Source organism: Heterodontus francisci, chromosome 26 (genome assembly GCF_036365525.1).
Source record: "Heterodontus francisci isolate sHetFra1 chromosome 26, sHetFra1.hap1, whole genome shotgun sequence".
In the NCBI taxonomy this organism is placed as follows: domain Eukaryota; kingdom Metazoa; phylum Chordata; class Chondrichthyes; order Heterodontiformes; family Heterodontidae; genus Heterodontus; species Heterodontus francisci.
In genome coordinates, this window is record NC_090396.1 from 17992918 (window position 1) to 18007970 (window position 15053).

General features: G+C 46.7%; 1 protein-coding gene across 1 annotated transcript in view; it reads left to right on the forward strand.

Moving 5' to 3' along the window:
* pkd1b (polycystic kidney disease 1b) overlaps window positions 1-15053 on the forward strand; it is a 208320-nt gene that overhangs the window by 75302 nt on the left and 117965 nt on the right. The window contains exons 16-18 of the mRNA XM_068058630.1: window positions 3256-3390; window positions 9011-9155; window positions 13794-14381. Coding sequence (XP_067914731.1) covers window positions 3256-3390; window positions 9011-9155; window positions 13794-14381 — 868 coding nt within the window. The remainder of the gene's footprint in view (window positions 1-3255; window positions 3391-9010; window positions 9156-13793; window positions 14382-15053) is intronic.

Sequence of the window (15053 nt, forward strand, 5' to 3'; positions counted from 1 at the left end):
CAGCTAGCCAATTTCTGCTCCAAAGCTCTAAATCACCTTCAACCCCATACTTCCGTATTTTCTGCAATAGCCTACCATGGGGAACCTTATCAAACGCCTTACTGAAATCCATATACACCACATCCACTGCTTTACCCTCATCCACCTGTTTGGTCACCTTCTCGAAAAACTCAATAAGGTTTGTGAGGCACGACCTACCCGTCACAAAACTGTGCTGACTATCGCTAATGAACTTATTCTTTTCAAGATGATTAGAAATCCTGTCTCTTATAACCTTTTCCAACATTTTACCCACAACCGAAGTAAGGCTCACAGGTCTATAATTACCAGGGCTGTCTCTACTCCCCTTCTTGAACAAGGGGACAACATTTGCTATCCTCCAGTCTTCCGGCACTATTCCTGTCGACAATGACGACATAAAGATCAAGGACAAAGGCTCTGCAATCTCCCCCCTAGCTTCCCAGAGAATCCTAGGATAAATCCCATCTGGCCCAGGGGACTTATCTATTTTCACACTTTCCAAAATTGATAACACCTCCTCCTTGTGAAACTCAATCCCATCGAGCCTCGTAGCCTGAATCTCAGTATTCTCCTCGACAACATTTTCTTTCTCTACTGTAAATACTGATGCAAAATATTCATTTAACACTTCCCCTATCTCCTCTGATTCCACACACAACTTCCCACTACTATCCTTGATTGGCCCTAATCTAACTCTAGTCATTCTTTTATTCCTGATATACCTATAGAAAGCTTTAGGGTTTTCCCTGATCCTATCCGCCAATGACTTCTCGTGTCCTCTCCTTGCTCTTCTTAGCTCTCCCTTTAGATCCTTCCTGGCTAGCTTGTAACTCTCAAGCGCCCTAACTGAGCCTTCACGTCTCATCCTAACATAAGCCTTCTTCTTCCTCTTGACAAGCGCTTCAACTTCTTTAGTAAACCACGGCTCCTTCGCTCGACAACTTCCTCCCTGCCTCACAGGTACATACTTATCAAGGACACGCAGTAGCTGCTCCTTGAATAAGCTCCACATTTCGATTGTTCCCATCCCCTGCAGTTTCCTTCCCCATCCTACACATCCTAAATCTTGCCTAATCGCATCATAATTTCCTTTCCCCCAGCTATAATTTTTGCCCTGCGGTATATACCTGTCCCTGCCCATCGCTAAGGTAAACCTAACCGAATTGTGATCACTATCGCCAAAGTGCTCACCTACATCTAAATCTAACACCTGGCTGGGTCATTACCCAGTACCAAATCCAATGTGGCATCGCCCCTGGTTGGCCTGTCTACATACTGTGTCAGAAAACCCTCCTGCACACACTGGACAAAAACTGACCCATCTAAAGTACTCAAACTATAGTATTTCCAGTCGATATTTGGAAAGTTAAAGTCCCCCATAACAACTACCCTGTTACTCTCGCCCCTGTCGAGAATCATCTTCGCTATCCTTTCCTCTACATCTCTGGAACTATTTGGAGGTCTATAAAAGACTCCCAACAGGGTGACCTCACCTCTCCTGTTTCTAACCTCGGCCCATACTACCTCAGTAGACGAGTCCTCAAACGTCCTTTCTGTCGCTGTAATACTCTCCTTGATTAACAATGCCACACCCCCCCCTCTTTTACCATCTTCTCTGTTCTTACTGAAACATCTAAATCCCGGAACCTGCAACATCCATTCCTGCCCCTGCTCTACCCATGTCTCTGAAATGGCCACTACATCGAGATCCCAGGTACCAACCCATGCTGCAAGCTCACCCACCTTATTCCGGATGCTCCTGGCGTTGAAGTAGACACACTTTAAACCAGGTTCTTGCTTGCCAGTGCCCTCCTGCGTCCTTGTAACCTTATCCCTGACCTCACTACTCTCAACATCCTGTACACTGGCACTACATTTTAGGTTCCCATTCCCCTGCTGAATTAGTTTAAACCCCACCGAAGAGCACTAGCAAATCTCCCCCCCAGGATATTGGTACCCCTCTGGTTCAGGTGAAGACCATCCTGTTTGTAGAGGTCCCACCTACCCCAGAAAGAGCCCCAATTATCCAGGAAACCAAAACCCTCCCTCCTGCACCATCCCTGCAGCCACGTGTTCAACTCCTCTCTCTCCCTATTCCTCGCTTCGCTATCACGTGGCACGGGCAACAACCCAGAGATAACAACTCTGTTTGTTCTCGCTCTAAGCTTCCACCCTAGCTCCCTGAATTTCTGTCTTAAATCCCCATCTCTCTTCCTACCTATGTCGTTGGTGCCTATGTGGACCACGACTTGGGGCTGCTCCCCCTCCCCCTTAAGGATCCCAAAAACACGATCCGAGACATCTCGAACCCTGGCACCTGGGAGGCAACATACCAACTGTAAGTCTCTCTCGTTCCCACAGAACCTCCTATCTGTTCCCCTAACTATGGAGTCCCCAATGACTAATGCTCTGCTCCTCTTCCCCTTCCCTTCTGAGCAACAGGGACAGACTCTGTGCCAGATATCTGTGCCCCATTGCTTACCCCTGGTAAGTCGTCCCCCGCAACAGTATCCAAAACGGTATACCTGTTGTTGAGGGAAACGGCCACAGGGGATCCCTGCACTGCCTGCTGGTTCCCTCTCCTTCCCCTGACGGTAACCCATCTACCTACTTCTTATACCTGAGGTGTGACTACCTCCCCATAACTCCTCTCAATAACCCCCTCCGCCTCCCGAATGATCCGAAGTTCATCCAGCTCCAGCTCCAGTTCCCTAACGCGGTTCTCGAGGAGCTGGAGTTGGGTGCACTTCCCGCAGATGCAGTCAGCAGGGACACTCTTGGCGACCCTTACCTCCCACATTCTGCAGGAGGAACATACAACTGCCTTAACCTCCATTCCCACTATTCTAAATTCCCAACAAATCTACTGAAAAACCAAAAAAAAGTCAAAACTTGTTAGGTTAGCAATCCAACGGACAGAACTTCTTAAATAAAAAGCTTACCTTCTCAACACAACAGAGTCCTTTTTTTTTGGTTAGAGGAGGAGGGTGGGTGGTAGACACTACACGTGTAGTGTCTCGGGTACAGCCACCGCCCAAATATATAGTTTTTAACTTACCCAGCAGTCCCCTGGTCCTCCGAAAACAAAAGGGAATTAACTTTTAAACTTCCACTGAAATTGACTTCCCAGCTGTAAGCTCGCTCTCGCACCTTCGCTACTGTCAAAGCTACAGTCACCAAAACTAAAGTTAGGAAGGAAGTCTCAGATTTCTGATTTTAATGTTTTGTTTTCAGGACTCCGGGCGCCATGGACAAGACCTGCGGGATCGGATCGCCATTCGTAATAACGTCACCCTAGCACTGACGTCCCTGAATGTCACCACGCTGGAGGACGTGACCAAGGTCAGCGTGGTGCTGGCTCAGTGTGCGGTAAGGAATCAACAGCTTCTCTTCCTCATCTTTAAGCAGCTTGTGACGTTCACCAGGCAGGTCGCCCTGTGTTGTAGGCTCACCGGGTTAGAATTGAATTCAAGAGGATAGTGCACAAGTTCATAGGATCATAAGAAATAAGAGCAGGAGTAGGCCATTTGGCCCGTCGAGCCTGCTCCGCCTTTCAAACAGATCATGGCTGCTCCTCTGCACCGTTTCTCCTCACTATCCCGTGATTTCAGTAGTATCCAGATATCTATTGATTTCTGTCTTGAACATGCTCAATGATTGAGCTTCCAGAGCCCTCTGGAGTAGAGAATTCCAAGGATTCACCACCCTCTGAGTAAAGAAATTCCTCCTCATCTCAGTCTTAAATGGCCTGCCCCTTATTTTGAGACTGTCCCCTGGTTATAGACTCTCCAGCCATTGGAAACATCCTATGTACATCCACCCTGTCACACCCTGTAAGAATTTTGTAAGTTTCAATAAGATCACCTCTCATTCTTTGAAACTGTAGAGAATACAGACCCAGTTTCCTCAATCTCTCCTCATAAGACAATCCCGCCATACCAGGGATTAGTCTGATAAACCTCTGTTGCACTCTCTCTATGGCAAGTATATCCTTCCTTCGATGAGTAGACCAAAACTGTACACAATATTCCAGGTGCGGTCTCAACAAGACTTAATACAATTGCAGCAAAACTTCTTTACTCATGTAGTCAAATCCTAATTGCCCTTGAGAAGGTGGTGGTGAGCCGCCTTCTTGAGAAGGTGCAGTCCATGTGGGGTAGGTACACCAACATCGCTGTTAGGAAGGGAGTTCCAGGATTTTGACCCAGTGACAGTGAAGGAACGGCGATATAGTTCCAAGTCAGGATGGTGTGTGACTTGGAGAGGAACTTGCAGGTGCTGGTGTTCCCATGCAATGAAGGCCAACATACCATTTGCCTTCCTAATTGCTTGCTGCACCTGCATGCTAGTTTTTAGTGACTCATGAACAAGGACACCCAGGTACCTTTGGACCTCAACACTTCCCAACCTCTCACCATTTACAAAATGTTTTTTTCTCTCAGAGGATCGTGAGTCTTTGGAATTCTCTTCCTCAAAAGGCAGTGGAAGCAGATTCTTTAAATATTTTTAAGGTAGAGGTAGATACAGTGGCTACAAGAGCAGGTCAGAGGCTAGGAATCCTGCAATGACTAACTCACCTCCTGACTCCCCAAAGCCTGTCCACCATCTACAAGGCACAAGTCAGGAGTGTGATGGAATACTCTCCATTTGCCTGGATGGCTACAGCTCCAACAACACTCAAGAAGCTCGACACTATCCAGGACAAAGTAGCCCGCTTGATTGGCACCCCATCCACGAACATTTACTCCTTCCACCACTGACGCACAGTGGCCACAGTGTGTACCATCTAAAAGATGCACTGCAGCAATGCACCAAGGCTCCTTAGACAGCACCTTCCAAACCTGTGACCTCTACCAACTAGAAGGACAAGGGCAACAGATGCATGGGAACACCAGCACCTGCAAGTTCCTCTCCAAGTCACGCACCATCCTGACTTGGAACTATATCACCATTCCTTCACTGTCACAAATCAAAATCCTGGAACTCCCTTCCTAACATCAATGTTGGTGTACCGACCCCACATGGACTGCACCTCCTTCTGAAGAAGGAGGCTCACCACCACCTTCTCAGGGGCAATTAGGGATGGACAATAAATGCTGTTGTAGCCAGTGATGCTGACATCTCATGAATGAATAAAAAAAAAGATGCTTGATAAGCAAGGGGTGAAAGGTTATCGGGGTTAGGCATTAATGTGAAGTTGAGGTTACAATCAGATCAGCCATGATCTTATTGATTGGCGGAGTTGGCTTGAGGGGCTGAGTGGCCTACTCCTGCTCCTAATTCGTATATTCTACCAAAGTGGAACACTTCATACTTATTCACATTATATTCCATCTGCCATGTTCTTGCCCATTCACGTAGCCTATCCAAATCCCCTTGAAGCCTCCTTGCATCCTCCTCACAACTTTACCTAATTTTGTGTCATCAGCAAATTTGGAAATATTACATTTGGTCCCCACATCCAAATCATTTATAAATCATTCCCACTGAGTCACATTCACCATCAGGCTCAAACTCACACTCATTCAGTCTGTCATTCACACTCAATCAGTACCACTCACTCATTCATTCTTTCCTTCTTTCTTTGTTCCATCTTTTCTCTTTCTAATCTTTACTTTCTCTCCCGCGCTTGTTCGCTCTCACTTGATCACTGTCTGTTTCTCTCATTCTGTCTCTCTGTCTTTCATTTTCTGTCTGTATCTCTCTCACTCTCTCTCCCCGTCTTTCATTCCCTCTTTCTCTCTCTTGCTGTGTCTCTATCTCTATGTGTCAGCTGTGGCTCAGTGGTAACACTTTCTCCTCTGAGTCCAAAGGTCATTTATTCAAGTCCCACTCTGGAAAGTTGTGCACATTATTGAGACTGGTATTCCAGTGCAGTACTGAGAGAGTAGCACCTAAAAACAGATGATCTGAGTGTGGGATCTTGCTCTGTGAAAATTGACTGCCATGGTTCGTACATTAGAACAGTGACTATACTTTAAAAGTACTTTATTGGCTGTAAATGCTTTGGGACATCCTGAGGTCATGAAATGTGCTACAGAAAGGCAAGTTCTTTCTTTTTTCTGTCTGTCTATCCCTCTCTCATTCTCACACACCCACACTCCAATATTTCATCGGGGCTAAAAATCCCTCGACATTTTCTGATGGTGGATTCTGGGTTATGTTGTTTTGCAAGGTCAAGGTGAAAACTACAACTTCATTGTGCATCTCTCTTACCCACGACAGCAATGACAATTTGCATTTATATAGTGCCTTTAACGTAATGAAATGTCCCAAGGTGTTTCACAGGAGCGTTAACAAACAAAATATGACACTGAGCCACTGGAAGCGTTATTAGGGCAGATGACGAAAATGTGGTCAAAGAGCTAAGTTTTAATGAGTATCTTAACGAAGTAGAGAGAGGCAGATTGGGGATGTCCAAGAGGCCAGAATTGGAGGAGATTGAATATATTGGAGAGTTGTAGGGCTGGAGGGGGTTACAGAGATAGGGAGGGGCAAAGCCATGGCGAATTTGAAAACAAGAATGATAATTTTAAAATCAAGGTGTTGCCCAACTTTCGGTCAGCGAGCATAGGGGTGATAGGTAAACGGGACTTGTGCAAGTTTGGATACAGACAGCAGAGTCTTGGATGAGCTCAAGTTTATGGAGGGTGGAAGATTGAAGCCAGTCATGAGAACATTGGAATAGTCAAATCTGGAGGTGAAAAAGGCATGGATTAGGGTTTCAGGAGCAGATGAGCTGAGGCAGGGCAGAGTGGACGATACGGAGGTGGAAATAAGCAATCTTGGCAACCTTGGTGATGACACATTTATGTGGTCAGAAGCTCAGCTTGAAGTCAAACAAGACACCAAGGTTGTCAATGATCCGAAGTTAAAAATAGAAAATGCTGGAGTTCTGATGAAAGATCATCGACCTATATTGTTAACTCTTTTTCTCTTTTCACAGATGCTGCCTGACCCGCTGAGTATTTCCAGCATTTTATGTTTTTATTTCAGTTTTCCAACATCCGCAGTTTTGCTTTTGTGTTGTGAATAGTCTGATTCAACCTCAGACAGTCAGTAGCTAGGGAATGGAATTTGTGGTGGAGATTGAGGACAATGGCTTCAGTCTTCCCAATTTCTGCTCATCCAGTGCTGGATGTCAGTCAAGCAGTCTGACAATTAAGAGACAGTGGAAGGGTTGAGAGAGGTGGTGGTGAGGTAAAGCTGTGTATCATCAGACTGCCTGTGGAACCTGACATGTTTTTGCATGATATTGCTGAGGGGCAGCATGTAAATGAGAAATAGGACCTGTCAAGGTTCGGTTCTTGGGGGACATTAGAGGTAACAGTGTGGGGGTGAGAAGGGAGCCATTGCAGCTGATTCTCCAAGACTGCAAAGAAAGATTTGCATCTCTATAGCACCTTTCAGGACCTCAGGTTGCCCCAAAGCTTGTTACAGACTATGAAGTACTTTTGAAGTGTAGTCATGTTGTAATGGGCAGGGGGAACCTTAGCGGAAGTTTGGCCCAGTGACTAGTGGAAGGGAGGGAAGCAGCAGAGACATGAGCTCCTCACATTTGTTGTTGGAGGTGAGGATGGAGGAGACAGGAGAGGAGTTTAACAAGACGGTTTGTGGTGGAGAGGAGAAACCAGGGGTTATCTTTGCATTTCAGGATGATCCTGGACTAGTGAGCAGTTTTAGAAGACGAGAACAGGACCCAGTAGTGCTTTGTGCGATCCAGACAGATCTGACAATGAATGGATAATCCAATGGTCCAGCATGAACTTGCAAGTCTGCAACCCTTGGATTTAAGGGAGTGGAGATGATGGCCGTACCAGGGGAATGACCACTGTCAGACAGAGTAATGGTTTTAATAGGGACAAGGGCATCAAAGGTGTGTTGAGGGTGTGGTTGAGCAGATCAGTAGCTGCAGAATATCCTGGTGAATGGAGTCAGAGTTTGGAAAGTTGGGAATTTGTAAGTGCCATTGTAAGTGACTGGGGAGAGAGATTTTTCCAGGGTTGGGCATAGAAGGAAAAAGAGCTGGGAGGGGAGGAAAGATGTGATTGGAGAGTGATACAAGGAAGTGATCAGAGATGTAATTGACACAATGGGAGTAGGAAGGCCATGTGAGATGGCAAGGTCGAGGGGGTGGCTGTGAATCTGTGTTGAGGAGTTTATATGGAGGGAGAGATTAAAGGAGGATAAGAGGGCAGTGAACTCAAAGGAGAGACAGCATGATAAGTCCCAAAGGATTTGTTCACAGCTGTTGGAAGTTCTTAGGCCCGGATGAAATTTTAGGTACCAGGTTTCAGATAATGTCTGTAGAGAAGGAAATCTATCGTCATTACCCAGTCTGGTCTATAAATATTACCAATCCCACACCAACATGGTTGACCTTTAATTGCCTTCTGAAGTGGCCGAGCGAGCCATTCAATTGTATCAAACCATTACCACCAGTTCAAGAAGATGATTCTCCAACACCTCATTCTCCGGGGCAAAGAGGGATGGGCAATGAATACCAGCCCTGCCAGTGACGCCCAAGGATGAATTAAGCAAAAAATAGACGGGCCTGTTTTAGACGAGGTACTTGCAGGCATATGTAACATTCAATAACCAATTTTATGGCTATGTTTATTTTTCAGGATTCAGATTTTCTTGTGTTACATTATCTGTTTGCCTACACTTACCTGAGTAATGAAGGAAATTGGGGGTTTAAAACCTTGGGAAGAAGTTAGTTGAGCAATGTAATCACTCAGGTTTGTGTTGCTTGCTGGTTAGCACTTTGAAAAAGACGAGCGCTTTAATCGGTTGGTTTTCTTTTGGTTCTTTATTCTATTTTTGAATTCATTGTTAATTTAATATTTGAGCCAGTCGCAGTTTTTTTTACCCTGCAGAGGTGCGACACCTCTAAGGACGTTCGTGCAGGTGAGACGACTTGAAAAAAGCAACAATGAATGGACACTCGAAGATTTTTCATTTTATCTCTCGATGCTTTTTCCCGCAGGCTTTTCCTCAAGAATTTATAAGGGGACAGGGCCTGGCCAGTAGCCTGGAGATGAGCAGACGAATGATTGACATCATTGGGAATCAGACACGTCAAGGGTCGGCCACACCCACTGAGGCTGGAACAAGCATCTTAAGAGTCCTAGGTACCCAGCACCTCTATGTATCCGTGTATTAGACTATTGTCATAAGAAGAGTACCACTAGTGGGATCTTCACATTGATCACATGCACAGTGGGTAGCGCTCTTGCCTCTGAGTCAGAACGTTATGGATGCAAGTCCCGCTTCTGAAATCTGAGCACAAAACCTAAGCTGACACTCCAGTGTAGTACTGAGGAGGTGTTGCACTGTCAGAGTGGATGTAAAACATCCCAAAGAAGAACTGAGAAGTTCTCCCAATATTGATCCTTCAATCAACAACATTAAAAATCAGATTTTAGCAGCATCTGTGGACAGAGAAACAGAATTGACATTTCGGGTCGGATATGACTTCTTCAGAAAAGAAAGGAGATAGAAATGTGATAGGTTTTATGCCCTTGAAAGGGGGGAGCGGGAGAAAGAACAAAAGGGAAGGTCTGTGAGAGGGCGGAGTTTGGGAGAGATTAAATGACAAAGATGTCATGGAATTAAAGGCAAAGGGAATGGTAATAGTTGTAGTAAAAGATAAAGCATTTCTCCAGAGAGTGTGTTAATGGCAGAATAATAAACAGCTCTGTCCGAAAGTAAAAACATGAAAAACAAGTTTAAGACTGGCATATGGTTTTAAAAAAAACAAGCAAAATGGTCTGAAATTGTTGGACTCAATGTTGAGTCCAGAAGGCTGTAGAGTGCTTATCGGAAGATGAGATGATGTTCCTCAAGCTTGTGTTGAGCTTCACTCAAACACTGCAGCAGGCTGAGGACAGAAATGTGGGCGTGAGAGCAGCATGGTGAATTAAAATGGCAAGCAACTGGGGGCTTGGGGTCACGCTTGCGGACTGAGCAGAGGTGTTCCGCAAAGCGGTCACCCAATCCTGCTTTTGGTCTCCCCAGTGTAGAGAAGACCGCATTGTGAGCAGTGAATACAGGATACCACATTGAAGGAAGTACAAGTAAATTGTTGCTTCACCTGGAAGGAGTGTTTGGGGCCTTGGATGGTGAGGAGAGAGGGAGGTAAAAGGGCAGGTATTACACCTCCTGTGATTACATGGGAAGATGCCATGGGAAGCGGACGAGGTGTCAGGGGTGATGGAGGAGTGGACCAGGGTGTCACGGAGGGAACAGTCCTTACGGAATGCTGACAGGAGAGGGGACGATGTGTTTAGTGATGTCATCATGCTGGAAATGGCAGAGGATGATGTTTGGATGTGCAAAGTGAGGACAAGGGGTACCCTGTCACAGTTCTGGGAGGGAGGGGAAGGGGGTGAGAGCAGAGGTGTGGGAAATAGGTCGGACACGGTCAAAGGCCCTGTCAACCACAGTGGCGGGGAATCCTCGCTTGGGGAAAAAGGAAGACATATCAGAAGTGCTGTTGTGGAAGGTTGCATCATCAGAACAGATGTGACAGAGATGGAGAAACTGGGAGAATGGAATTGGGTCCCAGCAGGAGGCAGGATGTGAGGAAGTGTAGTCAAGGTAGCTGTGGGATTCGGTAGACTTATAATGAATATTAGTAGACAGCCTATCCCCAGAGATGGAGACAGAGAAGTCAGGGAAGGGAAGGGAAGTGTGGGAGATGGACCATGTAAAGGTAGCAGAAGGTTGGAAATTGGGAGCAAAGTTGATGAAGTTTTCTAGTTCCGGGCGAGAGCAGGAAATGGCATCAATACAGTCATCAGTGTACCGGAAAAAGAGTTGGGGGAGGGGGCCTGAGTAGGACTGGAACAAGGAATGTTCGATATATCCCAAAAAAGACAGGCATAACTAGGATCCATGCAGGTACCCATAACAACACATTTTATTTGGCGGAAGTGAGTGTAGTTGAGAGAGAAGTTGTTCAATGTGAGAACAAGTTCAGCCAGGCGGAGGAGAATGGTGGTGGATGGGGACTGGTTGGGCCTCTGTTCAAGGAAGAAGCAGAGAGCACTCAGATGGTCCTGGTGGGGGATGGAGGTGTAGAGAGATTGGATGTCCATAGTGAAGAGGAGGTGGTTGGGGCCAGGAAACTGTAAATTATTGTCATGAGGTAGGGCATCAGAAGAGTCATAGATGTAGGTGGGAAGAGACTGGACATGGGGAGAAAAAAGAGATTCAAGATAGGAAGAAATAAATTCAGTGGGGCAGGAACAGGCTGAAACAATGGGTCTACCAGGACAGTCCTGTTTTTGGATTTTGGGATTGAGGGAGAAGCGGGCTGTTCAGGGGTTGTGGGACTATGAAGTGGGAAACTGTAGAGGGAAGATCTCCAGAGGAGATACGGTTAGTGGCAGCCTTGGAGACAGTGGCTTGATGTTCGGTGATAGGGTCATGGTCCAGGGGGAGGTAGGAAGTGTCTGAGAGTTGGCGCTTAGCCTCTGCAAGGTAGAGGTCAGTACGGCGGACAACAACAGCACCACCCTCGTCAGCAGGTTTGATCACAATGTTGAGGTTAGGCCTGAGAGAACAGAGTGCAGCAAGTTCAGAGGGGAACAGGTTAGAGTGAGTGAGGGGAGCAGAGAAAGTAATATGGCCGACGTCACTCCAACAGTTCTCAATGAAAATATCTAAAGCTGGTAAGAAGCCAAAGGGAGGGGTCCAGGTGGAGGGAGAATACTGGGGGCGGATGAATGGATCTGCTGGTCGGGGGAATGACTCCTGGCCAAAGAAGTCAGCCCGGAGGTGAAGGCGACGGAAGAGGAGCTCAAAGTTGTGCCAGGCGCGAAATTCATTGAGGTGGAGGTGTAAGGCGACAAAGCTGAATCCTCTGCTAAGTACAGATCATTCAGAGAGGGGAAGGTCCGAGGGTATTGTGAATACACGGCAAGGGGTGAGATTAGAAGAAGGGAGGGGTCAGAGGGAAGTGAAGGGGAAGGAAGATCTGGAGGTGCGTTGGTACCCATGAGTTGTTGGAGCTTGCGTTCCTTAATACCTGAAAGAATGAGAAAATGTTTTTTGTCAAAGCTTCGGATAAGACCTCTGCCATTTCGGGCACCTCCAGCATGATGCCACCAGCCAGCACATCTTCCCCTCCCCTCCCCTGTCAGCATTCCAAAGGGACCGTTCCTTCTACCACACTCTGGTCCACTCCTCCATTACCCGGACACCTCGTCCCCTTCCCATGTCACCTTCCCATGCAATCACAGGATTTGTTATACCTGCCCTTTTACTTCCTCTCTCCTCACCATCCAAGGCCCCAACTACTCCTTCCGGATGAAGCAGTGATTTGCTTGTACTTTCAATTTAATATACTGTATTCACTGCTCACAATGCGATCTCCTCTACATTGAGGAGACCAAACACAGATTGGATGACCATTTTGCGGAACACCTCCGCTCAGTCTGCAAGCATGAACCCGAGCCCCCTGCTGCTGGCCATTTTAATTCACCACCCTGCTCTCACTCCCACATTTCTGCTTGCTGCATTTTTCCAGTGAAGCTCAACGCAAGCACGAGGAACCGCACCTCATCTTCCAATTAGGCACTCTACAGCCTGCCGGACTCAAAATTGAGTTCAACAATTTCAGACCATGAGACCCATTTTGATTATTTTGTTTACCATGTGCCAGTCTGAAACTTGTTTTTCACACTCTCTGGAGAAATGTTTTGTATTTTACTACAACTATTAGCACTCCTTTGGCTTTAATTCCATGACATCTTTGTCATTTAATGTCTCCTGCCCTCTACCCTATGTCAGACTTTCTCTTTTGTTCTTCTTTCTGCTCCCCCCTTTCAAGGGCATAAAACCAATCTCATTTCTACCTTCCTTCAGTTCTGAAGAAGTCATATCCGACTCGAAACGTTAACTGTTTCTCTCTTCACAGATGCTGCCAGACCTGCTGAGTATTTGCAGCACTTTGTTTTTATTTCAGTTTTCCAGCATCCGTAGTATTTTGCTTTTTATTAAAAATAAGATAAACTGGAGTCTGCTGTGCACAATTTGGCTGCTGTTTCATACTTTACAACAGTGACTACACTTTAGAAATATGGCATTGTCGGTAAAGTGTTTTGGGATGTCCTGGGTTGTGACTGGCGCTCTATAAATGCAAGTCTTTTCTTTCTTTGTGAACAGATGCTCGCCTCCTTAGCACTGTTTTTTATGAAATGACCTACTCCTTCCGGGCACTAACTGACTAGAGTCCAGGTACTTCCTGCTCCCACAGGGGAGGGGTGGAAATAGGCTGCGGGTTACTCCACAGGGAGGCAGAGTTGTCTTGCACTTTTCTGAAGCACCTCCTGTTGTGTGGCATGAGGACATTGGTGACAAAATAGCACCACCTGTCTACACAAGAGTGATCAAGAGTTCAGCAAGTGAGGGACTGCGAGGTACAAAATCTTATCTGTCACTAAGCTCACCAAGGGGACAGCCTATTGTCAGCTCCAGCTCTCCATTGTTTTCTGATACTGGCATTTTGTAAAACAAAAGTTCCTGGGAGAAATTCCTCCTCACCCTCACCACCTCTCTCCCACCATTATTCCCAGTCACTGCTGAGTTATTCCTGGCCATTCTCCACCTTTCACTGCTGGGTTTATTTCTAGTCACACACTGTGTTTCACCCCTTGGATAATCAATCCTTGCACCTCTCCCAGGGTTATTTTCATGCTGGTTGAACGATGTCAGAAATGACAATGCAACGCTGTGCCAACCTGCTTTTGTGTTTCTCTCTGCAGGAGCTGCAATGGCTGCAATAAACTCTGGTCCAAATAACGGGACTGAGAGGGAAGGTGACCTTGTCACTTCTGCGTCCATCTTCCATCTGACCAGCAAACTCGTCCAGTCTCTCATGCGCTCTCGTGTCCTCAATGAGGAGCTCTTGTCCCTATCTGTCTCGGAGATCAACGTGCAAGGGAAGAGAACGGACCCCTTCAACCTGCTGTGCGCCTGGCCTGGGGACTGCTATCACTTCCACATACCCAGGGCGTTATCCCACCAGCTGTCAGCGAACCGTGAGCTCATCCAGGTCACCATGAGCCTTGGGGTCAACCCATTCCCAGCAGGCTCCATCGGCAACTATAGTGTCTCTACTCGTCTGGGCTCCATGGAACTCAGCAGCCCGCAGGGCGTCCCAGTCCCTGTCACCGGCCTGTCCGCTGAGAGGTCCATCCGTGTCACGCTGGGAGATGGGAGGACCCAGCGGCTGGAACGTGGAGCGACGGCAAAGACTCTCGACCCTGGAGAAAGTTTGAACTTCACCGTCCAGCCCGTGAATAGTCACCGTGCGGCCGGGCTCCACATTCGCCTGCGGTTCACCCTGTTAGGTGTGTCTTTCTACAATTACTTCTGCTGCTCTGTGAATGCCGCACATCAGTGTAGAGAGAGGAAAAAATATCATGGCCTGGATTTTAACCCCCACCTGGCTGAAAACGGGCAGGAAGGGGGGGGGGGGGTCAGTTAAAACTGAACAAGGGCAGGGTTGCTACCTGTGGTTGGATGTTTTCCTTGAAGTTTGATCATAAGACCTCCTGCCTTCAACCGCCCCTCCCCCATACTCCCACCATTAGTTGCCCAACATGTGCAACTTCATAGCACCCCATCTGCCCATGGCCAATCAGAAAGTGAATGGACTCTTTGTTATACAATTGGATGAATTTTCTTTACTGTCAGTCAAACAGTATGTTTTCCCCATCTCCAATATTTTTATTACTAATAAACAAAGTGTTCAAAGCATTTTTTTTAAAACACAATTTTTCACACTCTCTCTGATTTTACTCCTGGGTTTGATCACAGCAGCACCCTGGAGATTAATCTCCAATTCCTGGAGACTCCAGGGAAATCTTGGATGGAGGGTTGGCAACCCTAAGCAGAGGGAAGGTACCCGCTCAGTTCCCATCTCAATCTGACCAACTGGAATTTTAACATGCAGGCAGCAAGGACACCTATCCCAAAGTCAGCAGGGTCCTCTTTAAATAGGCAGGTTGGGTTCTGATGAT